Source organism: Cricetulus griseus, chromosome 2 (assembly GCF_003668045.3).
Source record: "Cricetulus griseus strain 17A/GY chromosome 2, alternate assembly CriGri-PICRH-1.0, whole genome shotgun sequence".
NCBI lineage: Eukaryota > Metazoa > Chordata > Mammalia > Rodentia > Cricetidae > Cricetulus > Cricetulus griseus.
Window position 1 is genome coordinate 14,390,943 of NC_048595.1, and position 24,513 is coordinate 14,415,455.

A 24,513-nucleotide genomic window follows, 5' to 3' on the forward strand; every position below is an offset into this window, starting at 1 on the left:
TTTCCTCAGCTGAGGCTCCTTCCTCTGATGACGCTAGCTTGTGTCAACCGCTACAGTGGGTGATGGTGATCTGAACTCAGGTTTTCATGCTTGTGGAGCAAGCACTGTACCTACCGAGCTATCTCCCCAGTCACTGTGGACTCGGCTTTTAAAGTGTATGTGCTCGCATGCCCGCACGCGCGCGTGTGTAACCGAACTCGTAGTTGCCCATGCTACACGAGCACCTTCCCACATCACCTGTCTCAATGTCCTTCTTTTTCAATTGTTTTGCGTCTGCTCTCGACTGTTCTGACTGACATCCTCTGTCGTCTGTCCTTGACCTTTCCTGTTAGGTCCCACCTGTTCCTCACCGAGCACAACCTACCACGAGGGGGCAGAAGAGAGCCAACCAAGACAGGTGCCTCTCTAGCTCTCCTAGCGTTCTCTCTATGGTGTCTGCCGGTTCAGCCCTCCGGAGGGCGGGGCTACCGCCACGTGACCCGGGTGCCAAGCGACCGCGCCGGCGCAGTGGCCGTGTCGCCGTCGCCCGGGGGCCCTCCCCCATGCGCCGCTGCGCTGGGTAGCCGGCAGAGGCTGCGGCCCGGGGCTCTGCGGCTCCGGCTCCGGCTCCGGCTCCGGCTCCTTAAGCGGCGGGCCGTGTGCCGCAGCCATGTCCCGAAAGCAGGCAGCGAGGAGCCGGCCGGGCAGCGGCGGCCGCAGAGCCGAGGCGGAGCGCAAGCGGGACGAGCGGGCGGCGCGCCGGGCACTGGTCAAGGAGCGGAGGAACCGGCCCGAGGCGGGCGGCAGCTGCTGCGAGGAAGAGTTTGTGAGCTTCGCCAACCAGCTGCAGGCCCTGGGGCTGAAGCTGCGGGAGGTGCCGGGGGACGGGTGAGGCGGGCCGGGGGTGCGGGAGGTGGCGTTGGGGATGCGCAGGGTCGGTCGCCACGAGGGAGGCAGGGATCGGGCCTGGTGGAACGCTGCTCGCAGGTGCCCCGAGGACCCGCGGCCGGTTTGAGAAGTGACCTCGAAGCGCACCTGTCGTGAAGCCGAATGGGAAGGGACCTGGGTCCCTCCCGGTGTCACGCTGGACCTCCTGGGCGCCCTCGCTCCCTTCTGCACTGGGGTGATGAGGACCGAGAAGATGCTGAAGGCATCTTCCTACGCCTTGGGTTCCCTAAGCAAAAGGCCTTTACCCATTGCCCGAGAATCCCTGGCCAGCTGTTTCTCGTAATCCGGTAACACTGCTAGCGGCTGGAAAGAGGGAACGGTGGAAGGTAAGGGGAAGGAACTTATGGGAAAACGAACGTGGGTCCAGGAGCGTGGGGAGAGAGAAGGAAAAGGGTAAAGAGACGCGGAGAGGAAGGGTTAGCAGGTCCGAGGAAGCCTGGTTGCCAGATGTTGCCAGAGACGCTGTTAGTGTTTTCTCTTCCGTGAGTGGTCAGGTTGAGCTGCTGAAAGAGTGGATATCGCTAAGGCGCATAAGCCAGGTTTGGTGGCTCTGGTTTGTAATGCTAGCAAGCACTGAGGCAGTGGGGTTGCTATGAGGTTGAGGTCAACTTAGGCTCTGTCAGAGTGAGAGGGTTTCAAAAAAGAAAGAGAGCCAAAGAAACTTCGAGAGCCTTAGAAAAGGTGGGAGAAAGAATTCTAAAGAAAGATTTTTTTTCTTTATTTGTTCCGGCTTCTTTTCTTTCTCACTATGTAGTCTCAGCTGGCATGGAACCCCCTGTGTAGACCAAGTTACCCTTAAACTCACAGCCGCCTGCTGGAATTAAAGGTGTGCGCTTCTGCCCACCGCAGGAAGTGTTTTCATTTCACACTGCCCTGAAGATTATTGATCAAGACTTAATCAGCAAGCCCTGTTTATCTTTCCTGTCTTCAGAGCTTCGGCAAATTGAGTTTTGCTGTGTTCACAGAGTTGGGTACACCTTTCTGCCTAGATTTTTGTTTGTTTGTTTTTGGGGTCAGGGTCGGGGGGTGAGGCAGGGTTTCTCTGTGGCTTTGGAGGCTGTCCTGGCCCTAGCTCTTGTAGACCAGGCTGGTCTCAAACTCACAGAGATCCACCTGCCTCTGCCTCCGGAGTGCTGGGATTAAAGGCGTGCGCCACCAACGCCTGGCCCTGCCTAGTAGGTGTTTTTGCTTAAGTTGCATTTAGATCTTAATTACATTCAGCCACCACATAGAAGGCATTCAGAACATTTCCTCCTGCTCGAGACAGGGTTTCTCTGTGTAACCCTGGCTGTCCTGGCACTTGCTCTGTAGACCAGGCTGTCCTTGAACTCACAGAGAACCACTTGCCCCCGCCTCCCCAGTGCTGGGATTAAAAGTGTGTGCCACCACCTCTGGCTTATTTTTTTCTTTTTTCCTGAATGAAGAGATAAAAAGTATCCAGGGAGGCCACCTACCTAGCTCTAGCAGAAGCAGAGACACTGCTGTAGACATCAAGGCATCAATTTGAAGCCTGGGGTGGCGCATGCCTTTAATCCCACCTCTGGGGAGGCAGAGGCAGACAGATCTTTACTGAATTGGAAGCCAGCCTACTCTGCAAATCGAGCTGGGGTTGTTACACAGTGAAACTCTGTCTTGAAAACCAAACCAAACCAAACCAAACCAAACGAAAAGCATTAGTTGAATGCAGTGGACCCAGGTGGGGCTGTCCTGCAAATGGTTGGATTGTGTCTGTCAGGCAGCATGGTTTCTCTATGTCAATAGGCTGGGGGCGGGTAGTGGAGGAGGGGAAGTAGATACTTCACAGTTGCTCATGAACCGCAATCCAGAGTCCAGAGTGAGAGTCCTGAGGACTTGCTCTGTAGACCAGGCTGGCCTCGAACTCACAGAGATCTGCCTGCTTCTGCCTCCTGAGTGGTGGGATTAAAGGCGTGCGCCACCATGCCCAGGGAGTTGGTAGCCTCTTGGAAACTACTGTATTCTTATGAGACAATGAGAATGAAGAAGATGAAGGTCTTTGTTTTGAATGTATGGACACCATGAAAGAAAGGGTCTCAAGAATTTAATTTACTTGGGGAACAGTTGCTGTGGGGGAAAGCAGTTTGATGAACATTAGTAACTGATCATAGTGGTGTTGCTGAGAAGGAAGTGGCTAAAAATGCCTTGAAATGTCTAGGAAGACCCTTTCTGATTCCGACAGCAAATAGTCAGTGACTTACTTCCATGTGCAAGATGCCTCTCAGAAGAAGCCATGCTTGAGCCATTCAAGAAGGAGCAATAGGGTTTGCCAAGAGAACAGTCCCCGAAGAGTGCCAGTTGGAAGGCCTGGAACGCCCATATCTGATAGTTCCACCAGTTTTGGGGTGGAATGGGAGCGCAGTTTACTAGGAGTAGTAGTGTTGGGAGGTGAGGGGCAGAGGCTAGCTTACTTCCCAGTGTGTTCTTTGGCAGTGTTAGGTAGTTCTTGAAACTAACCTGCTGTATACTGACTGGTCTTTGCTTGGGTGGCATTTGAGGACTGGCTGGCTCTGCTGTCATTCATTATTGCAGTGTCTGGGAAGTATCAACAAGATTTGTTTGTTTTTTTTGTTGTTGGTTTTTTTTGTTTTTGTTTTTTTGTTTTGTTTTGTTTTGTTTTTTGGTTGTTGTTTTGTTTTTTGAGACAGTTTCTCTGTGTAACCCTGGCTGTCCTGGAACTCTTGTGTGGACCAGACTGGGCTTAAATTCGGAGATCCAACTGCCTCTGTCTCCCAGAATTAAAGGCATGTACTACCACCGCCACCCAGCTAACAGATTTTTTTTTTTTTTAATGTATTAACATTTGTTGTGTAGTATTAGGTTAAAATACAGTAATGATGAGTTTCCACTGTTTCTGTCCTGGCCTGATTACAGTTTGAATGGCCTAAGATGGTGCGTTGCTATCAGCAAGTGCCTTGTAGCATTCTGTAATTGGTTGTTTTTCTGAACTCAAATGTAGGACCTTACACATCTGTGTATCCCTAAAGCGCAATGGTTCTCAAGTAGGGATGGTTTTGCCTCTCAGGGGACAATTGGAACTGTCTGGAGACATTGTTGGTTGTCACATCTGGTGAGGAGGGAGGTGGTGTGGTCCTGGCACCTGGGGGGCAGAGGCTAAGGGTGTTCCCAAGGACTGGCAGTAAGCCCAACATTCCTTGCAGCACAGAATGACCCCAGGTGCTGATAGTGTGGGCACTGAGCAGTGCCCTGCAGTGGTGAGAGTGTGAACTCCGCAAACAGCTGGGTCTCCTAGAGGCCCTAAGGGCCATGGTTTTGTTCTCAGTGGCATCTGCAATGTGGTTACAGGGTTTCCTAAGGGAACCTGGGTCACTATAGTGTTTGTTATGTTTCCTGTGTTGCTGCTGCCTTGTAACCCCATCAGAGAAACAAGTAATTGTAGTGTTTTTTGACTTGTTAGTGGGCTCAAAGCAGCAGAAGAAAAACGTACTACTTGCGCATGGGATAACTATGGCTAATATTTTGGTAATGTCTGGGAGAGTCAGGACTAGAGCTGGGTTGCCCAGGTTTGCATCTTGGGCCCAACACTTTACCACTAACTATATTGCTAGCCCTGGTACTGGCATTTTAATTTTAGGAACCAAACATGATGCTTAACAATGGCATTGTTGTTCCCTGGGACAAGATGAGCAGGCAGGGGGTCCTGTCTTTCTCTGGTATAACTGTGTCCAGGTGCTTCCTCCTCGGCTTTCACCACTGCATTCTTAGCTCCTGGACATGGCACAGATTTCAGTTTGTTTTATCAGCTTGACAAGCTGCTGTCTCTTGAGTACTGAATGACAGATGTCCTAGCTGGGTGGTTTTTGTAAAGCTTGGCTCAGAAAGTTATCGATAGGTGTGATGTCATTTTGGAAGGGGTCTGGGAGTTTTAGACCTTAGGCCTGGAATAGTTTGTGAGGTCTACATCCTTTACCAAGGAACTGACCAGCTCCACCACTGAACCAACTGAGGCCTCGAGTAATTTGATATTTGCTTTGAACTTTTGCCAACTGGTAAGCAGGACGGGAATCCTTGTTTGCTGTCTCTCAAGTGGGTGATCTGCCAAACTGAGGTGTCCCCTCTCCTGAGGAGAGACTTCCGAGGACAGCCAGGCGTGAGACACCGTGCTTCACGAGCTAAGTCGGTTTTGAAAGGCGTTGACCAGCACCTCTGTTTTGACAGCAATTGCCTGTTCAGAGCCTTGGGTGACCAGTTGGAGGGTCATTCCCGGAACCATCTCAAGCACCGACAAGAGACGGTTGACTATATGATAAGGCAGCGGGAAGATTTCGAGCCCTTTGTGGAAGACGACATTCCTTTTGAGAAGCATGGTAGGTGCACTGTGGGACCCTGGGTCCTTCTGGAGCCTTGCTGGGTAACCAGCCCACCAGCACCCTGCCCCCTGACTTGATCCTTACCCCCCCACCCACCAAAAAAAAAGAAAAAGGAGGTAATGGTAATTGACCGGGCTCTGTGTTTGTGACCTCCTACCAGTGGGATGGGGAAATTAGCTGTAAGAGTGTACACAGAGGGAGTCTGCTTTTTAAACTGTGCATGGAAACAGTAGAGGTCTGGGAAGATAGTAGCACCTATGGGTTCTTTCTTGCCCTTTACATTTTTATAAATAGAAGATAATAAAGCACCTATCTGGAAGGATTTTTTATCCTTCTAGAAGATTAATTTAGATAACAATTTAGATAAATTAATTTAGATAACAAAATTAAATTCTTAAGTTAGCTGTCTGGGGATGATGGAACTATGGATAGTTTTAATTGTCTTCTGTAGATTTTTTTTTAATTTTTAAATAATCATGTATTATAACTAGAAAAAAGATCAGCAAGCCCATGTTAACATCTCACCAAAAACCTAAACACACCCACCCCATCCTTTTTGAAAATGGTATCTTTAAAACATAAATGTGTTAGTACCTTAGTTTTGGGTGTGTATGAAGCCTGACCTTTGATCCTCCTAAGTGTTCCACATGCCACCACACCCAGTTTATGTGGTCCAGGGATGCAACTCATGGCCTCTTGCATGCTGAGCAAGTGATCTCCCAGCTGAGCTGCAGCCCCACCCACAAACAGCATCTCCACCCCAAGGCCGACATCTGTGCCTTACCAGGACAAGGCAGCATGAGCATAGTCTCTGTTTTGATGACAGTGTTGGATCACATTGAGAATGGAGGGGAGGGAGCAAGGTTGGGAAGGGAGGTTGTTTGGTGAGGAGGCTCTCCGTGTTGGCAGTTCTGAGAGGGGTGTGAAGAGCCAGTTCCAGAGCAGTTGGTGGAGTAGTTTACTCAGGCGAGGAGACCAGGGTGGTTCTGAAGGTCCTGCTTTAGAATAGCTCCAAGCATGGAGGACAGAGGGAGGGACATGCCTGAGGACACTGTCAGTGTCCTCACTGGGAATGGGCACATGTAGCCCTGGGGGATAGTCTGTACCTGTTACTGAGCTCTGGTGGCCCTCTTCTTAGGGTCATTTTTCAAGCAGACAGTTTCAGCGTTAGCATTTTACAGGTGTGTGTGTGTGTGGGCAGATTTTGGAGCTTTGTGCTGTTTAAAATGAGTCATGTTGCTGAGTGTGCTAGTGCACACTTGCCCTAGCACTCAGGAGGCCGAGGAAGGAGGATCAGAAGTCCGAAGCCAGCCTGCGTAGAAGAAAATAAATAAAAGAATCTTGTCATTTTTCAGTGTTACTTTGGATGAAATTTACGGTCTGAATTCCACTTGAACACCTTTAGGAAGGTCATGTAGTGAGCTTGGGCTGCATCCATGTATCAGGACAGGAGCTCAGAGCTTCGGTTCCAGTGTGATGTCACTTTAGTTGTGCAGTGGAAAGGTGTTTTCTTGAAATCTCACTGCATGGCCGAGTGTTGCTGTATAAAAGTGTGAGCATCAAAGAGACGAGGTGTGGCTGTGACTGCCAGAGCAGAAATGAACAACAGCAGGGAGCCTGCGAGTCCTTGGACCCATTGTCTTGATCTCTTAACCAGTTACCAGTTTTGAATGTCTGTCTGCCCTAGTACTCTGTAAGTTTCTCAGGGACAAGGTATTGGGCCTTTGTTCCGGATTCAGTCACACCTGACATTTGGGGGTATTCATATAGGATTTGCTGGTTTAATAAGCGGATGTCTCATGTAACTGGTGAGGGCCTAGTGACCTTTGCCCTTGGCTCTGCCTTCAGGATTATTTTCGTCTTCTAGCCTGTGGTTCTGTAGAATCCACGCCACCTCTCCACATCTGTACCAAACCTGGATCAGAACTTGAGCTGTTGGTAATGCCTCATCTCCCTGTCCTCGCTTACTGGTCCATTGTCTCTTGGCCCTTTTCCTCAGCAGTTTCCTCTTCCTCTTACCACTTGTGTGGTCAGTTTTTACTGTGCCTTGACACAACCTAGAGTCACCTTGAACAGAGGCTTCTTCTAACCTCAATTGAGGGATTGCCTAGATCACATTGGCCTGTGGACATGTCTGTTGGGAATTGTCTTGATTGCTAATTGATGTAGGAGGGCTCAGCCCACTGTGGGCGGCACCATGCCTACGCTGGTGGTCCTGAACTGCGTGAGAGAGCTAGCTAAGCATAGGCTTATGAACCAGAGACAAGCCAGCAAGCAACTTTTTTTGCTGAGCCTGCCTCTAGGTTTCTTCCGTTACTGACTGACCTGGAAATGTAAGATGAAATAAGTACTCTCCTCCACGTTGCTTTTGGCCATGGTGTTTGTTGAAACAATAGAGTGAAACTAGAACATCACTTCTGAACTCGGGTGTGGCAGCCATTTCACCAGGAGCCCTCAGTGCAGTGTGGCCCCTTGATCTCTTCAGTCTGTTCTAAGTCATAGTTAGAGTGTGACCCAAGTTTTTTTGTTTTTGTTTTTTTTTCCTCCAAAATCTGTTGTTGACCTGAGGGCTCAGCCTGCTATTTTATCCTTTCATGATCTCTGGTTTTTAATTTCTCTCCTCTGTTTTTCACTATATTTTCTCCCTCTGTCTCTGCAGTCCAGGTTCCTGTGGTACACTATAGTCCATAGTCTGTCTTGTTGTTTGGAATATAATTCATTGCTCTTTTCAATTCCTCCTTGGCCATGGAGCATCAGTTGAGTAGTATCAGCCTGACAGCTTATCTGACACACCTCATCCCTCCCCTTCCCTGTGGGTGTACACACTCACACCTTTATGTTTCTGACATGAAGTTAGGATATGAGCACTGCTGTGCAGGATTTCCCTCGTCTCTGACACTACCCCACATTCACAGGAGCGATTGTGACAGCGGTGGTTAAGGGAACGACCAAAGTTAGCTAGAGGGGAAGACTCGGTCCAGCACAGTCCAGTCTCAGAAGGTTCCAAGCACAGTGCTTCTTTGTCTTCGGGAAGTTTTATGTGCTTGGCATTTCTATGACAGTACACATAGTGCTGTCAGCAGGGGACCTCACTGCAGCTTCAGAGTCCAGAGTTTGTCTTTGGGTTTGTTGTTGTTTTTGGCTATTTCTCTATTTCTTTTTGTGGTAGCATGTAGCTGCTGTATAGTTTGTTGGCAGCTGTAGTCTAGGGCCCATCATTAAAGAGAGAGACTTGCCCTTCTGCTTTGTCAGTTACTTTCCGGGAGCCTGGAGTAAAGGCCCGATCAGCCCTTTCCTGAAGCACTGGTTGTCTACATTGTCCATATTATTCTGATTGTAGTCTTCTCCAGGGCAGAGTGACAGAGTGGCCACAAGCCAGGGCTGTGTAGTCAGCTGCTGGGGTGAAAGCTCAGCTCACCGAGTTCAGACTCTGTGGCCTCAGGCCACTGTTAGCTGTCCTCACCTCCATTTGTTCCTCTGTCTGGTGGCGAGTGTGAGAGTTTTCCGAGCACTGCTCTGATGATCAGAAGTGATGATTTCTGAGAAATTATCAGCGCCACTTGACGCATGCATGCATCCGTTAGTGTGAGTTGTTGCCGTTTCTCTGTCTGTTGTTGTGCACGCCATGTGTGTCATGCAGCTGGGCAGACACGCGGCATTTACTGAAGGAGTTAATCAGCCCCCCTCCCCCCCCATGATGGGAACCCAGTGCAGTCTGCGTGTTGTTCACTTGTAGCTCTCTAGACTGACAGCTGGAGGCCTTTGCAGATGCGTGGCCGTGCTTCTCACAGCTTCCAGCTACATGAAATACCAACCATGTTTCATTTGCACTTTTCATCATAAAGACTTCATTTTTCTTTCCTGTTTCCATGCAGTGGCCAGTTTGTCAAAGCCTGGTACTTTTGCTGGCAATGATGCAATTGTAGCCTTTGCAAGAAACCATCAGTTGAATGTGGTGATCCATCAGCTTAATGCCCCTTTGTGGCAGGTAGGTCACCTGTTTAGGAATGTCCTTAAGATGATGGGGCTTGACCTGTGATGCTGAATTCCTAAGAATAGTTTGGATCATGAGCTAACCAAAGACAGGAATCTTGTGATTTGGAACTAACCCCTGTGCTGGGTGTAAATGGAGTCTGGAGTGTGAGTGAGAAATATTTTATGATCCTGGGGTATTATTCAACAGTCAGCTAAGTGGGTGATTTGGGGACAGAAACTAATGTGGAACTGCTTCAGATAGTCTTATTAAACTATCTTAGTATATCGATGTTTAGTACACACAATTTGTAGTTTTGAAGTATGCCCGTTCTCCAGCAGTTCCTATGTGTGTGTTTTTAATTAGGAGTAGAGAAGTGTCATAAAATCCTTGATAGTGACTATGTTCACCATAATGACTAAAAAGGGTTTTTCCAACAGTAGAGTGCTTTATTTTTTAGTTTTTATTCAGCTTTATTTCTGCATTTTGCTTTTTTCTACAATATTTTTTGTTTGCTTGTTTGTTTTTGGTGGGGGAGGTTCAAGACAGGGTTTCTTTGTGGCTTTGGAGGCTGTCCTGGAACTAGCTCTTGTAAACCAGGCTGGTCTCGAACTCACAGAGATCCACCTGCCCCTGCCTCCTGAGTGCTGGAATTACAGGCGTGCGCCACTAATGCCCAGCTACAATAAAAATTTTATAGCAAATGTTTGCTCCAGACTGAGACAGTTGTGAAGCCAGACAGTCCTCCCTGAAGTATCTGCCCATTCAACTCCTTCTCTCTGTCTCCTACATTAACCTCATCTGTTGGTCCATCAAACCAAATGTCCTAGAGCACAGGTGATCAGAGGCCGCTGACTGAGTGCACACCCTGCTCCCTTGTTCGTTCTCTCAGAATTCAGAGGGCTTTGTGTGACTCTGGCTCAGCTCCACACACTGGACATTTGCTTTCACTGACCCTTTGCTCTGTGTCACCATCTTGAACTTTTTTTGTTTAGAAAGTTAAAACCTTTTAATTGAAGAACATCTGGGAAATTGAGAAAAGCCCCCAGAGGCGGGTGAGGGCCACCAGAGTCACACTGACTGGAATTAGGACTGTTAATTTTTTTTTTTCCCAAGAAATTTTTTTTTTTATTAGTTTAAATTAGAAACAAGCCTGCTTCACATGTCAATCCCTTCTCCCTCCCCTCCTCTCCCACCTCCCATGACTGTTAACATTTTTAGTGTGTGTCCTTCCATTCACCCACACTTGGGCATATGATTGGGGGTACATATCACATGTTTTTACAATACATTTTAAACACATGTATGCGAATTCACACACACACACACACACACACACACACACACAAACACCTACCTTCGTATGCATGCATTACTTAAAGGTAATGACATCTTTTCTTCGAGTGCTGCCTGCACGCACCCCTTTGTAATTCCCTAAGTTGTGGCCTGCCCACTTTTTAGAAATATAAATTATACATGCCAGAAATTCACCCTTTTCTGGCTTACATCTATGTTTTGATGTACGTATAACACCACCACCAACATATGGAATAGCTCCACTTTACCAAGAAGTTAGTGCCTGCCCTGGGCCACACTACCCACTCATCTCCTTCCCAACCTCTGGTAGCTACTGTTTTCATTTCTTTCTTTTTAGTTGTACTTTTCTGTCTCATAAATGGAAGTCTTCAGCCTTTTGTATCTGTTAGTGTCCTTTGAACAGAGTTATATAGGACAAAGTGAAGTAGATGATGGCGGGGCTGGTGAGAGCATCTGCCCAAGGATGTGGTGAGCAGGAAGGAAACAGGATCCATCTCCTTGTCCAGTGTGGCTAGATGGCAGGGAGAGGACCCTGTGTTGAGTGGGTGCTCTTAAGAGTGATCTACTGGCCAAGAACACGGTTACCCTTCCAGGTCCAGGCGTTTGTTAGTAGCCTTTGCCGGCAGTGGAATTGTCAGGATACTTGAGTATACGGTGTGAGGAACCTGATCTAGAAGGAGAAACCCGTCAGCGAGGTAGCCATCACTACTTATCTAAAGATAACTGTTATGATTCTTAATTGCCTCATTCTTAACATTTTTTCAAATCTATTTCTGTAGTGCCCTGGTTTATCACTTATAAAACAGTGGAAGTATATACTTACAGCAGATTTATCCCATTGGATGTGCCCTGCCTGGGGGTACAGTCATTGTTTCGAGCTCTTGTATTAATGATGAATTGGCTCAGACTCAACGTGGATACTGAAACCTACATTGTCTCCTGCATTGGCGTGCAAGCCTGTGAGCGGTTTCCATGTATTATGTAGCCAGTGACAGGCCTGTTAGGTGTGAGCCTAATAATTTTGGTGACTGTTGTAGTTGGTTTTCTATTCATAATATCCACATGTTGTTACTAAATATGTGAATGCTGTAGGGACTTTGTCATGTGAGGACAAAGTAGGACATTTCCTCTCTCAGTGTCCTTTCTGGGAGGCAGTGGTGCTGCTGTGTCACGTGTCCTTCTGGACTGTGTCCAGACCTAGACAGTCTACTGTAGAAGCTTTTGCACTTCCTGCGTGCATCTGTGGGATGCCTACTTGTCCTGTGGCTTGCTGTTTTGTGGGTTTTTGTTGTTTGTTTTTTCTTGTTTTGGGCAGTTGGTTTTTGTTGTTTTGTTTTTGTTTTGGGGTTTTTTGTTTGTTTTGTTTTGTTTTGTTTTTCATTTTTCTGTGTAGTTCTGGAACTCACTCTGTAGACCAGGCTAGCCTCAAACTCAAGAGATCCGCCTGCCTCTGCCTCCCGAGCGTTGGGATTAAAGGTGTGTGCCACCACACCTGGCTGACTTGCTGTTTTGAATCTTGAATATTAAGTTAATGGTCGTCTCAGATTACTTGGGACTTTTAGTGAAAATAAAGAGGACTGATGTTTTAGAATTTTAAGGGAAGAAAGTTACCTAGGGGTAAAATCAGAATTATTTTAGTTTCTGTTGCATGGGTGTTTTGGAGGGAATCTACCCAGCCCAGCATTTAAAAAGTTTTAGATGCCTTTTTTGCCTGATTTTTAGGGAGTCAATTCTTGTGTCCCAAGGCATGTTGGGATGTAACATCCTGTATCCAGTGCCCAGGGCTGCAAGGTGAGGTGTGCAGGGCAGTGTGGACAAGGCCCAGGGCTGCAAGGTGAGGTGTGCAGGGCTGTGTGGTGTGCTAGTGCAGGTTTACTCTGTGGAATTTTGTCTTAGAACTGTGCAAGTGTTAGGTTTTGAGGTTGTTGCTGCCTCTAAGTTTCATGTGTGATTGGAAAGGGGAGGTGAATTTATTATAGCTAACAAGCCATACCAGGCCATTTTTGTATGGTATGGTTCCATTTTAAGGTCTTCAAGAGGATCTAGAAACTTTATACTTGGCATTTTACGTCTTTTTCCAATGATAATCCTCCATCTATTTGAGCTTCCGGCTCAACAAATCTGGGCTACTGCAGGGTCTTCCCGTTAGAAGGCGCCTGTGCACTCGAGAGGCCAGGTGTTTATAGTTTTATCTGACTTCATTGCAGGCCTGCCTGTGGCTTGTTAGTCATTCCATATGGATTCACTTGCATATTGGCAAATGTTACATAGACACATGGAAGCCTGCAAGGCTGCACGACAGCCCAGAGACCGGTGGCATGTCCTAGCCAGACTCCCAGTCTGTCTGTATAGGGCTTACTGGCCTGGCTTTCTGGTCAGGGCCCAGAGTCCCCACAGGCCCACACCTTGTAGCTCCTCTCTGTGTCTGCAGATTCGAGGCACGGACAAAAGCAGTGTGAGGGAGCTACACATCGCCTACCGGTATGGTGAACACTACGACAGTGTTCGGAGGATCAATGACAACTCAGAAGCGCCGGCCCATCTGCAGACCGATGTGAGTGAAGCCCTAGTTCCTTCTGCTTTCAGACCTGTAGGAAGCTACTCCAGAGCCGTGTCTTGGAGCTGAACACCAGGGACCAGCTGTTGTTGCTGTTAATGAAAAGTCCCTGTTGGGGAGCTGTGGCTCTGACTGCTAAAATATTTTAGCCAACAGAAGCATTGGCTGCCTAGCCTGACGATTTGGGTTCCATCCTAGGAACCCACATAGTGGAAGAAAAGAACCAGTTCTCACAAGATGTCTTCAGACATGTACACGAGGTCATGGCATGAGTGTACACACGCTCATAAATGTATAAACCTAAATGTATTTTGTATTTCTTTTTTAGTGAGGGGAGAGACAATTGCTTGTTGTCCCTTTACCTTCCTCCAGTAGCACCTATGCTTAGATGCATACACAGTCTGAATTTTTAAAATTAATTTTATGTGAGCCAGGCGATGGTGGCACACACCTTTAATCCCAGCACTCGGGAAGCAGAGGCAGGTGGATCTCTGTGAGTTCAAGGCCAGCCTGGTCTACAGAGCGAGTTCCAGGATGACCTCCAAAGCTACAGAGAAACCCTGTCTTGAAAAATCAAAAAAAAATTTAATTTTATGCTTAAAAATCAGTCCATGCCCATTATGTGAGAATTGGAAACTATACAAGGGGTTAAAAAAAAAAGTAAAAAGCACATAGAAGTAGCTGCATGGATTCAAATTTTGTTGTTCCCTTCTCAGTGGATTTCATGTTAGTCATTTAGTGCTTCAAGGATGGATGAGATTGTATTATCTATATAGCTTTGTTTTCTGCTCCTCTTTGTGTGTGTGTTCGAGTGTGTGGTTTATGTGCATATGAGTATATGGTGTGCATGCCTGTGTGTACACACAGAAGCCAGAGGAGGGCACTGTTGTCCTATCAACTCTGCCATATTCTTTTGAGACAGGTTCTCTCTTTGATTCTGAAACTTGCTTGGGGTTTTGTTTGTTTTTTGGCTAGACTATAGCTGTCATGACCCAGTGATCCTCCTGTCTCCAAGCTCCACAGCACCAAGTTGCAGGTGTACCCCCGGCCATGCTTAGCTTATTGCTAGGATCCAAAGTCAGGTCCTCTGGCTGCACAGGGAGTCCTCGGGATGACAGAGCCATCCTCAGCCCACGATGCTAATTGTTACCCTTCCTTCAGCCCAAGTGAGTGCTCAGAGCCTTCATGCACAGTGGTCTTTATATTTAATGTGTCTTGGAGTTTAATTCCTGGCAGTACACAGAAGCCTTCCTGGATCTGTTTTGAAGGCTGCCTGATATTCTGCTGTGTGGGTCCATTACAACCTGTTAGCCAGTCTCTTAACACCCTCTTAGATGCCTCCTTTGAGCCTGTGTTAGAGGCAACAATGCGTAGTGTCTTATATATGTACCTCCTTTCTTTAGGATAAATTCATAGGAGCCTTTGTATATCAAGGTGTTTTGATAGATGTTACCATATCACTTCCTGTCAGTGTCCTAGGGTCCTGATTGCGGTGTGTGGCTCTTGACATCCTTAAAAAAAGAAAATCAAGTTTTTAATCTGTCAGATTAGGGGAAAGACTTTTGTTTTTACGTAATGATTTTTTTCTTTAGGTTTATTAGGTGTGACACTGTGTTAGTGTGTGTATGTGCATATGGGTGCCTTAGAGTCCAGAGAAGGACATCAGATCCACTAGAGCTGGATTGATTGCTGGTGGTTGTGAGCCACCATGTGGGTGCTGGGAACAAACTCTGGTCCCTGCAAGAGCAGCCAGTGCTCTTAGCTGATCATATTTGCCTTCCTTCCCCCAACACAGAAGGAAACTGCATTTAAAACAACATTCGGATTGTAATGGTTTGTGCTAAATCTTTGACACTGTACTCACTTTGGGCATCAGCTATTGTAGCCATCTCTCCTGCTCCTTTCCTGTAGTTTTTGTGAGTATTTTGCCATGAACGTTGTGCACCTTTCCCTGTATTTAAGACCTATTCTTCCTTTTTTTGTGAACTATATTTATTTTCTTTGTTCACTTTGTCTTAGTGAGTTGTCTTAACGGCTTTTAGGAACTTTTTATACATTAGGGAAGTAAGCTTCTGTGAGAAATTGCAGGTATTTCCTTTAGCTTTTTTCTAGTTGGTCACTGCCATAGATAACTTTTCTATTAGCCTATATCTTGCACGTTTCTTGGCTGACTTCCTGGGCTGTGAAGGTGTGAAAGGTTGCTCATTGCCAGCCACTAAGGTCTCTTAATAGGTAACTTTGTGTTGAGGCTCTCACGTATATACTGCTCATGGCTGAGCTCTGCTGACACTTAGTGCAGAAATGTCAGTGCCCATTGCATGTCTCCCTCCATTCTTAGGAGGCAGAAGGAGATGGTGGCTATGTAGTCAAAGGGGGCGTTGGTTTTCTGACTTGGGTTTTGTCATAGAGGCCTCTTGGGCCCCAAATGAGCTGTGTTACCTAAGCATTTGGATTGGCTGAGTGTGGTGTGCCCCACAGGTGTGTTGAGTCAGCACCGTCATGTGCCCCAGAGCTTGCTGATAATCACAGAGAATTCAGAGACCAGATGAGAGCTGGACACTTGTGTTTTCAAGGCTAGCACTATAAGTTCAGTAGTTCAGCAGGTGTGAACATGGGGGCCATCTTCTGTATTCAGCAAGCAGAGGCAAATATGTGCCACCAGACTTGGACATCGTTGCCCAGGCACTGTGTCCAAATACTGAGGGTGCCTTGCTGCTCTTCTTTCTGTACTCGGGGCCGTCCCAGAGTCTTAGTGTGGGTGAATCTAGCCACTGCTGTTCTTGTCAGGTTGTTTCTAGAATTCTTCCTCCTGTGTTTGCATGGTTTGTGGTTCAGATGTCTTTCTGTGTTAGAGAGCTGAGGGAAGTTTGCTGGAGCCCATGGTTCCTATGCTGTGTTTCTTTTAGTTCCAGATACTTCATCAAGATGGAGCAAATAAAAAAGAAAAGATCAAGATAAAAGGGGGGGACTTTGAAGATGGCCCAAGAGATGAAGTGGAAGATGCTGTCCAGAAAGTTGGCAATGCAACTGGGTGCTCAGTTAGTATCCTTCCCCCCAATGTGTCATAGCTGAGTCCTCAGTTAGTGTTCCCCCCCCATGCCTCACAGCTGGATACTCAGTGTCCTCTCCCCCCAGCTGTGCCTCACAGCTGGATCCTCAGTTAGTGTCCTTCCCATGTCTCACAGCTGGATCCTCAGTTAGCTCCCCCCCATGCCTCACAGCTGGATCCTCAGTTAGTGTCCTTGCCCCCCATGCCTCACAGCTGGATCCTCAGTTAGTGTCTTCCCCCCCAGGCATGCTACATAGCAGGAACTGTCATGCCAGAGCTGGCTTGCCAGAGACCCACGAGAGGGAAAACTGTTAATTCATTTCCCTTGTTCACTGGGTTTCACCTGTCAGTGCTCAAAATCGAGAGAGAGAGTTGCCCTAGTAAAGGTATAGCTTTATAAAAAGAGTTTATTTATAAATGCATTGGAATGGCTACTGCACATGATGGCCTTGTTTGGAATTGATATTTCTTAGTGGACAAGGTCTTGGATCCTTGTCAGTTCCTCTTGTGTTTGTGTGTATCAGGCTGATGAAGCAGAGCCCAGGGGCAGGACACATCCAGAACCTAAATGTCTCTCTGCTTCTTCAATAGGATTTTAAATTAATAGTCCAGAACCTGGAAGCTGAAAATTACAATATTGAATCTGCAATAATCGCCATGCTTCAGATGAACCAGGGTAAAGGAAACAGTAAGTCCACTTCTAAATAAGCTTTGAGTGTTACTGCAGTCGCTGCCTCAAACTGGTGTCCACAGTCTCTGTAAGTGCTCTAGTGGCCACACTATCCGTCTGTCCCCCTTGAGCTCCGTGAACATTTGTCAGATTTGGGATATAAATGAATGCTTTATCCCTAAAAATTCTCTTTAAAAGTTCATCTACGAAAACAAACACTGCTGGCAGAAGTTGGCTATGAACCTTGGAGCCAGCCAGAGGCTTCACAGGCTTTTTGCAGCCTTCCTGACTGTTGACGGGAGAGTGAGATTCCATCTCAAGGAACCTGGCTTTGTAAATGACAGGCATCTGAGGACCCCTGTGATCTTGTAATCATGTAACTGCAGTTGTTTTGTGTAACTGTTGGGTTCTTGGTTTTAACAAAATGCCTTTCTTTGGAAGATGTGAAGGAGAACCTTGAGCCTAGTGACCAAGTGTCAAAGCAGTGTGACCCTTCATCTCAGGAGACAGGCAGCGGCTCCACACTCCTTGGAAATCAGGGTGAAAATGAAGGCCATACGGAAAACAGTAAGGCTCGGGCCAGACCTAGTGAAGAAAACAAAGCAAATAAAAACCAGATCCCAAAGGTATGGTGTGGTCGGGAGGCAAGGACACTGGGAATTCTGTAGTGGGGTGGAAAGTTGCTTTTCCCCCTAGTGTGCATTTTTCTTGATGTGTAAAAGTAGTTCTTGTAGAGCTTCTGGGGCGGGCACACAGATGGATACTAAGATGCAGAGTGAAGACTTTGCTTGTCCATAGTCACAACAGCCTGTAGCCCTCTGTGCGGATGCCTAGCTGCCTCCTCCTTTATCCGACATGACTGTCAGGGGCGCGGTGTCTTTGCATCATCTGAAGTAAACAACTTTGTTTTCTTGTATAGTGTCCCAGGTGGAACGGAGGGCGGCATGTCTCTCTAGATCTGCTTCAGGCTCTTGCTAAGCTGTCAGGTGTACGCCTCCATCCCTGCCCCGGCTCCCACAAGTGGATGGGATGTCATTAGTTTATCCAGTTTCAAACTCACCTTAAAGGCAGATGTTGTGAGCTAGACTACCACCTAATGCGCAGAAAATGATGCCACAATCTGGGAACTACTTTTTATTGCCATTATCTGGAGTCTTTTTTTTTTTTTTTTTTTTTTTTTAAGTCCTGCAGGCTTAGCTGAAGCCTGATTTTTTTTTAAAAGATTTTATTTATTTATTTATTATGTGTACAGCATTCTGCTTCCATGTATATCTGCACACCAGAAGAAGGCACCAGGTCTCATAACAGATGATTGTGAGCCACCATGTGTTTGCTGGGAATTGAACTCAGGACCTCTGGAAGAGCAGTCGGTGCTCTTAACCTCTGAGCCATCTCTCCAGCCCTATCTAGAGTCTTAAATGATGGAGAAAGTGTCTCCAGGCCCCTTTGTGTCATTGTCATCAGTGGCTGGACTTGGGACACTGTCTTCGCGGGTATTTGGGTTGTTTTATGAAGAGGATTGATTTTACTTGATGCTTCAGCAAGGAAACATAAATGTCAAAGTATATTTGAACAATGGTGGCTATGACATCTTTGTGCTCTCTTGGGCTGTTTCCTCCGTCCTTGCTGAAAGCATCCTGGGCCTGTGCTTCAGTCAGCCAAGCGCCTCATGTCGCAGCACCAGTGACTCTTGTAATGTAGCTACTGTCTCTTCCAGGTTTCAAACAAGCAGCGGAGGGAGCAACAGCGACTGGAGAAGAAGAAACGGCAGGAGGAGAGGCACCGCCACAAAGCCCTGGAGAGCAGGAGCAGCCACAGGGACGTCAGCAGAAGCGAAGCAGATGTGAACACGCAGGTTACCTTGGTGAAGACCTTTGCTGCTCTCAACATCTGACTCTCAGGCCCCTGAGAGGTGGAGGACAAACACTGCAGACCAGGCGTCCCAGCCAGGTGTCCTGACAGCGCCCACGAACAAGCCCACAGGAGTTCTTCCTTCAAGCTGCCTCTTTTGTCCTTAGCTTTGTCAGTGTTTTGTTGTGCGACAGTATGGTGAAGCCATTTGCCTTCTGGAACACAAAGAAAGTACTGAGCCGAGGGTGGGTCGAGAGGAGGGAGCCTTTGGAGTGTGGCAATCCTAGGCTCTTCCGTGATGTGTGGGTGGGTTTGCTGTAAATTATCTTGAAGTTGTTCAGCACAATCATTAGAAATCCACAGTGACAACTTCCTTTGTTTCTCACTCATTTTCAAGCAGGGGTGCACGTCTTAGTTTACCAGCTCAAGAGGGTGTTGAGATCTGATTTGTTTCTGACCCAGGTTATTTGGGCATGCCAGTGGTATGACAGGGTCGGTGGCTCACAGCAGTCAGGGACATCAACTATATCTCCCTTCTTCCTGTCTCTGGTATCATCTCAGCGCGTGGCTGTCTTCCCCACTCTAGCCGTGTGGGCCGTGTGCCTGGCTGTGGGCGAGCCTGGGCTTTGCTGGGAGCTCCACAGTGCAGCGGAGTTTGCCATGTTTTTCTGAACAGGTAGGAGATGGTGTGGCGCTGCTTGAGGCACACCTTTGACCTTTGAACCCTGATGTGCAGGCCTGAGTCCATAGCTGAATGGTGGTGGGGGGAGGCTCTTGAGTTTTTCCTCCGTAGAACCTGAAGACTTGTTCTATGGAGTCTATAAAGTTTTCCAAGGTTGAATTTTAAGTAACTATGTTTTTCTTTTTGATATGCTAGACTCAGAAAGATGCCTACAGAGAAATAAGTGGTCGCTTGACCTTACAGGTTGCTAAATTTTCTTAACATGTGAAAATGAAATAGAATCCCAGCACTCAAGCAAGGCAGGGTTGCTGCAAGGCTGAGGCTACCCTGGGCTATGCAGTGAGTTCCAGACTAGCCAGGGTTAGAATAAAAGGCCCTGTTTCACTCCCTACCTAAGGGAAGTATCTTGTAATGTGCTATTGGTGTTTTCTTTCAGTACTGGGAACAGTGCAGCAGTGGCTGGGGCTGTCTGTGACTGGGCTGGATGGCCAGGGAGAGGGCCTATACTGTTGGAGGCCTTTGAATGACTCAGTTCTGAGGCACCCTCAAGTAGGGAGAAGTGCTGTTCACCAGGTGAGGCTATATGTTTACTTTAAGCCATCACACATAGGGGACAATCATGACTGAAGTCTGTCTTCTGGGAAACTAGTATTCAGACTAATGCTGAGTCAAAAGATGAATTCTTTGTTGTCCTGTACTTCCTATGTACAGGGCATTGAAATATTGTACAGATTTGAAAACTACATGGCATTTTTTTTCCCTCCTCAGTTGAAGACTCATGCCTCAGTTCCCAAAAGGGAAGACAGTGGCCGTGGTGCTCAAAGTAATAGAAGTGGGGCTGGCTCTGGAGCCAGTGTTCTCTGTGGTCACCCGGGACAGGGTCTGGGTTGGCTGAACTCATCTGAATAGCAGCTCTCTGATCGTTGTTTTGTACTACCTGAACACAGAATGCCAGGTCTCTGCAGAAAGGTTAGCATTGTTTATCAAATCCCAGGGTTGAAAGTCAGAAGTGGCGGGGCTGTTGGGAGCAGGCTTGGTGATAGAGCCCTTGCTTAGTGTGTGGGAAGCCCATCCCTGGTACTTAAAGACCCAAGCTGTGGCTAGTTGTCAGCAGCCTCTTGGACACTCAAGGAGCTGCTGTTTACCTGGCTGAGGACAGTGTGGGCCTCTCGGGTGTCAGAGCTGCTGTGGAGGTCAGGTCGCTAAAGAGTGCTTTTATTTACAAATTGTCATTTTGTTCTGGGTGATCTGCTTCCAGAAGGCGGTGGCTATGCTTTCCTGATTACAATGGCAGTCTCTTCAACGCAGTTTTCTCTTGTCACTGTCCACAGTTTCCACTTTCAGTTGGTGTGTTTCTGTAATGTGCTAATTATTGGAAGTGGGGTGCCTGCACCCAGCTTCAGCATGTTGTCCGGCTCAGGCTCGGAATGTCCTCACTGCCTCAGTCTCACTGAGGTGGTCTATAGGCATGGCTAGTATAGTGGGCACCTGAGGTTTCCTCCTTGGCAGCCAGTGTGAGGCCCACCCGGTACATTGAACTTTGGGGTGGTGACAGTTAACACTGTTCCTCTCTCTGGTCCAGGTGCTCAGAGGGAAGCTGACTGTCTTGGCTGCTACCTGAGAAAGTCATGGTAGCTCATCTTGAGGACACAAAGGAAAGCCACAGTACTTCATGTGGTTCACTGACCTTATAAACTCTGTGAAGGATTTTCTAGATTTTAAGAATAATTTTTTAGGGTCAAAATAAGAAAAAAAAAAAAATGATGGCAACACTTGGCACTGGAGGCAGATGAATTAGAACAACACAGCCCAGGCTTGATAGTGCAGCCCCCTGGGAGACTGGGTTGAGAATACTTATTCATTTGGGTTTCAACAGAGCATCTCCCGGTGGGGATCAGAGTCTGGTCAGGGATTATGGCAGGAAGAAAAGTCTGAAGTGTCCCCCAGGGTTTCCTGTAGCTTCTTCTGTGAGCTCTGAAAACACTTCTAACCCCATTTTGATTGTGTAAGTGAAGGAGGCTGACCTTGCAGGGCAGCTGGCGTGGGGCTCTGTGGGGAACCTTTCTGTAGCTCAGGCATAACATCCTGTTCCCCTGGGGAACAGAGCAGGACTAGTGACAGTGGCTCGGGTTACCTTGTAGTGTCAGGTGGACTTTGCCAGTGCACTGCGCTCAAGTCCGTCACATTCTAAGAAACGACTGTTTGCCTGGGTTTTATCAGGACAACACAGAGCGCCCTTATTTTACCTCTGAAATGTTCAGCTCAGACATCCAGCTGAGTAGAAGAACCCCAGGTCCCCAGAGAGAGTGGACTCAGTCACCCCGAGCAGGGTGTGAGCAAAAAGGGAAGGAGCCTCCCGAGAGTTGCGGCCTCAAAAGTCCTTCTTGAACCACATGTGGGCATGCGGTTTCTCACCTCCCCGACCTGTAGGCCCAGGCCGGGTGCAGGGCTTCAGTCTTGTCCTTGCCTTTACCTGCTGCCTGCTTCCTTTCCCTTGAAGGTTGGGTGTCGCTTTTGCCCAGCGTTGCCCCCAGCAGTCCAAGAGGCACTTTTACAGGAGCACATCCCTTATTCTGGCAGGCAGGCTATCATTTCCAAGGTCATTGTTGAGTTGAGTTGAGCTGTGTATTTAGGTTCTGTGTTTAGGTTCTAGAAGTTGACTGCTGGGGTCAGTCGATGGTTTCTGCTGAGTGGAGGCATCACCGTGCCTCTGTCCCAAGTGGGAGTGCAAGGTGTGAGGCTCAGGAGAAAGCTGTGTTCTGTGATAGCCTGGCTGTCTGTCCCAGGTAAAGACCTGACTGTTTCTTTCTTCAGTTGGTTTTTTTAGAGTCTCACTCTTTGTTTTATAGTTCAGTTGAAATGTTGGCCTTTTCGCGGTCACTGGAGAAGGCCGGTGGCCATGCAGAGGGCACTCTCTCTAGTTGCACACTGGCACAGTAACTTTACATAAGCAGGGCAGACTTGTGATCCAGGGCTCCTTTTGCTCTGTCCTGAGCACAGGAAGAAACCTTGGGGTCTGGCTCAGACGAGCATCCTGCAGGCCGCCATGCATCCCCACAGTCCTGTTAGCCACTATGGCAATCAGTGAAGCTCATCAGCCCTCTCCTGTGGTTTGAGCCCCACCAGCCTTCTGTTGAAACCTAAGCCCTGCTGGTGTGGGGCTCTTCAAGTCTTCCTATTCTTGGGGTGCATTTTCCATGGAGGTTACCTTCTCAGCATCTCTCACCAAGCACTAAGCTAGGAGAAGGGGAGACAAGGGCCTTGAGTCATGCTCACACCATCCTGAGTGCTGATGTCTGTCCATCGCCCTAGAAAGGGCCAGTGTATCTGCCTTCTCTTTCTAATTGCACTGTCCTTATACTAGCTTTAGTCTAGAGAGATCTAAGATCTCTTTGGGTCATGACCCATAGACTTAGCAAGTCTGCCTTAGCTATGGAGTGTAGAGGTGAGAAAACCATTTCCTAGTGTCTGGAGCCCATTTCCCCTAGACTATCTGTTTTCACAGATGTGTTCATCTGAATCATTTTATTTTTTATTTACCAAAGTACTGTACTTGGCTATTTGCAGTGTTTTAAGAACCAAATGTTTTTGTGTTTTTGATCTTCAACACTTGGTGCAATAGAAGCCGCAAAGACGTGCCACTTTATCTTTGAAATGGACTTTGTATACCAATAAATTCTAGTTTAAAAGCAAAGTTCAGGTCAGTTTATTTTTGTTTGTTTGCTTGCTTACTGCCTGGGAATGTTCTAGGCATGCACTCTACCATTGAGGTCCGTCCTTGTCTGGGATTGTTCTCGCCAGTATTCGACCACCACTTGAGTGAGTGAGAGGGACCAAGAAAGCATGCTGGCAAATGTCCTTTTCAGAGACCTTTGTGTGGGCGGTTGGAGGTGCTTAGACTAGGAATTCTAGATGGGTAGTCATTTGGGACCTAGCAAAGGTAGCATGGATACAGGTGAGTATGGTTGTTGCATGGCTGGGCAGACCATTGTAAGACCTACCTGCACCTTAAAACATGTCAGCGGCCACCTTAAGAGTTACCCCTTTCAGGATACCACCAGCAAGTACAGAACACTTGCCTTGATCAACAGGATTCATAAATTGCCCTGTTCTGGTGCAGTTTTTTTGGAGCTGCTTGGGAAAATATATCCACCTAGACCGCATTGATGCAGACTAAGAGCTTTGGTTGAAGAGGATGGAGACTAGTCCTGCTGCCTCGTAGATTCTGGCTCTGCAGAAGGAAACACTTTGTACCTTATCTGAAACTGCTCTGATTCTGTGGTATAGGAATTTGGGTATTCCCTTTGTATTCAGTTCTGTCTTAAAGTCTCTGTTGTTGTGAAGAGACACCATGACTATAGCAACTCTTATAAAGAGGACATTTAATTGGAGTGGCTTGCTTACAGTTTCAGAGATAGTCCACTATCATCATGGTGAGGAGCATGGAGCCTGGGAGTATGGTGGCATGCAGGCAGACTTGGTGCTGGCTACGTCTTGATCAGAAGGCAATAGTAAGTGATCTGTCTCACTGGGCGTGGCTTGAGCATCTATGAGACCCCAAGCCCACATCCACAGTGACACACTATCTCCAACAAAGCCACACCTCCTAGTAGTGCCACTCCCCATGAGCTTATGGGGGCCAATTACCTCAAGTTTTTTCATTCACCCATCCTCGCATCTGAGAATCCATCCTACAATTACTGACTCTCTGAGTCTTAGAAAGTAACCGGGACCCTGTTTTCCAAAAGCTTACAGCTTACAGTAGGGATGAAAGCAGACACAAAACTATGATCCAAGAGAACATATGGACATGCAGGGAAGTTGGTAGTGTGCTTGCCTCGCAAGCATTGAAGGGCCCAGACCCTCACCCAGCCCCCTGCTTTAGCCCCCCTGCTTTAGCAGCCAGAGCAGGCTGCAGAAAAAACCCAGCAAGATGTAGGCCTCTGACTCAGCACATGCTGCTGAGTTTCCAGCCTTCTGACCTTGATGGACCTGCCCCAGTCACTAAGAGGTCAGATACCCTCCATATGGCAAGGAACCAATCAGAAGTTAGCTGGCATATAGAGCATAGCAACTGTACTGGGAGGGCCTCTGAGCATAGCAACCATTCCTGACCAATCAACTCAGGACAGGTCGCTGAA

At 47.5% G+C, this 24,513-nt stretch overlaps 1 protein-coding gene across 6 annotated transcripts; it reads left to right on the plus strand.

Annotated features, from left to right (window-relative positions):
• Window positions 1-512: 512 nt before the first annotated feature.
• Otud3 (OTU deubiquitinase 3) lies at window positions 513-23,066 on the plus strand. Of its 6 annotated transcripts, XM_035439472.1 has the most exons (9): window positions 732-853; window positions 967-1,253; window positions 5,122-5,270; window positions 9,149-9,261; window positions 12,995-13,117; window positions 16,027-16,158; window positions 16,761-16,857; window positions 17,281-17,465; window positions 18,557-23,066. In XM_035439472.1, exons 3-9 carry the CDS (start codon window positions 5,207-5,209, stop codon window positions 18,731-18,733), a joined length of 891 nt encoding a protein of 296 aa, XP_035295363.1. In that variant the 5' UTR covers window positions 732-853; window positions 967-1,253; window positions 5,122-5,206; the 3' UTR covers window positions 18,734-23,066. The 6 variants fall into 6 exon arrangements, with proteins under 6 accessions (XP_027255618.1, XP_027255617.1, XP_035295364.1 ...); XM_027399816.2 differs by lacking the exon at window positions 967-1,253 and having other exon boundaries at window positions 516-867; XM_035439473.1 differs by lacking the exon at window positions 967-1,253 and having other exon boundaries at window positions 720-853.
• Window positions 23,067-24,513: the final 1,447 nt, after the last annotated feature.

Excerpts from the sequence above, each read along its gene's own strand:
- Otud3 (XM_027399816.2), top strand. The coding sequence starts at position 650 with ATGTCCCGAAAGCAGGCAGCGAGGAGCCGGCCGGGCAGCGGCGGCCGC. Across the intron at positions 868-5,121 it reads CGGGAGGTGCCGGGGGACGG|CAATTGCCTGTTCAGAGCCT; the intron begins GTGAGGCGGGCC and ends CTGTTTTGACAG. Across the intron at positions 9,262-12,994 it reads TTAATGCCCCTTTGTGGCAG|ATTCGAGGCACGGACAAAAG; the intron begins GTAGGTCACCTG and ends CTGTGTCTGCAG.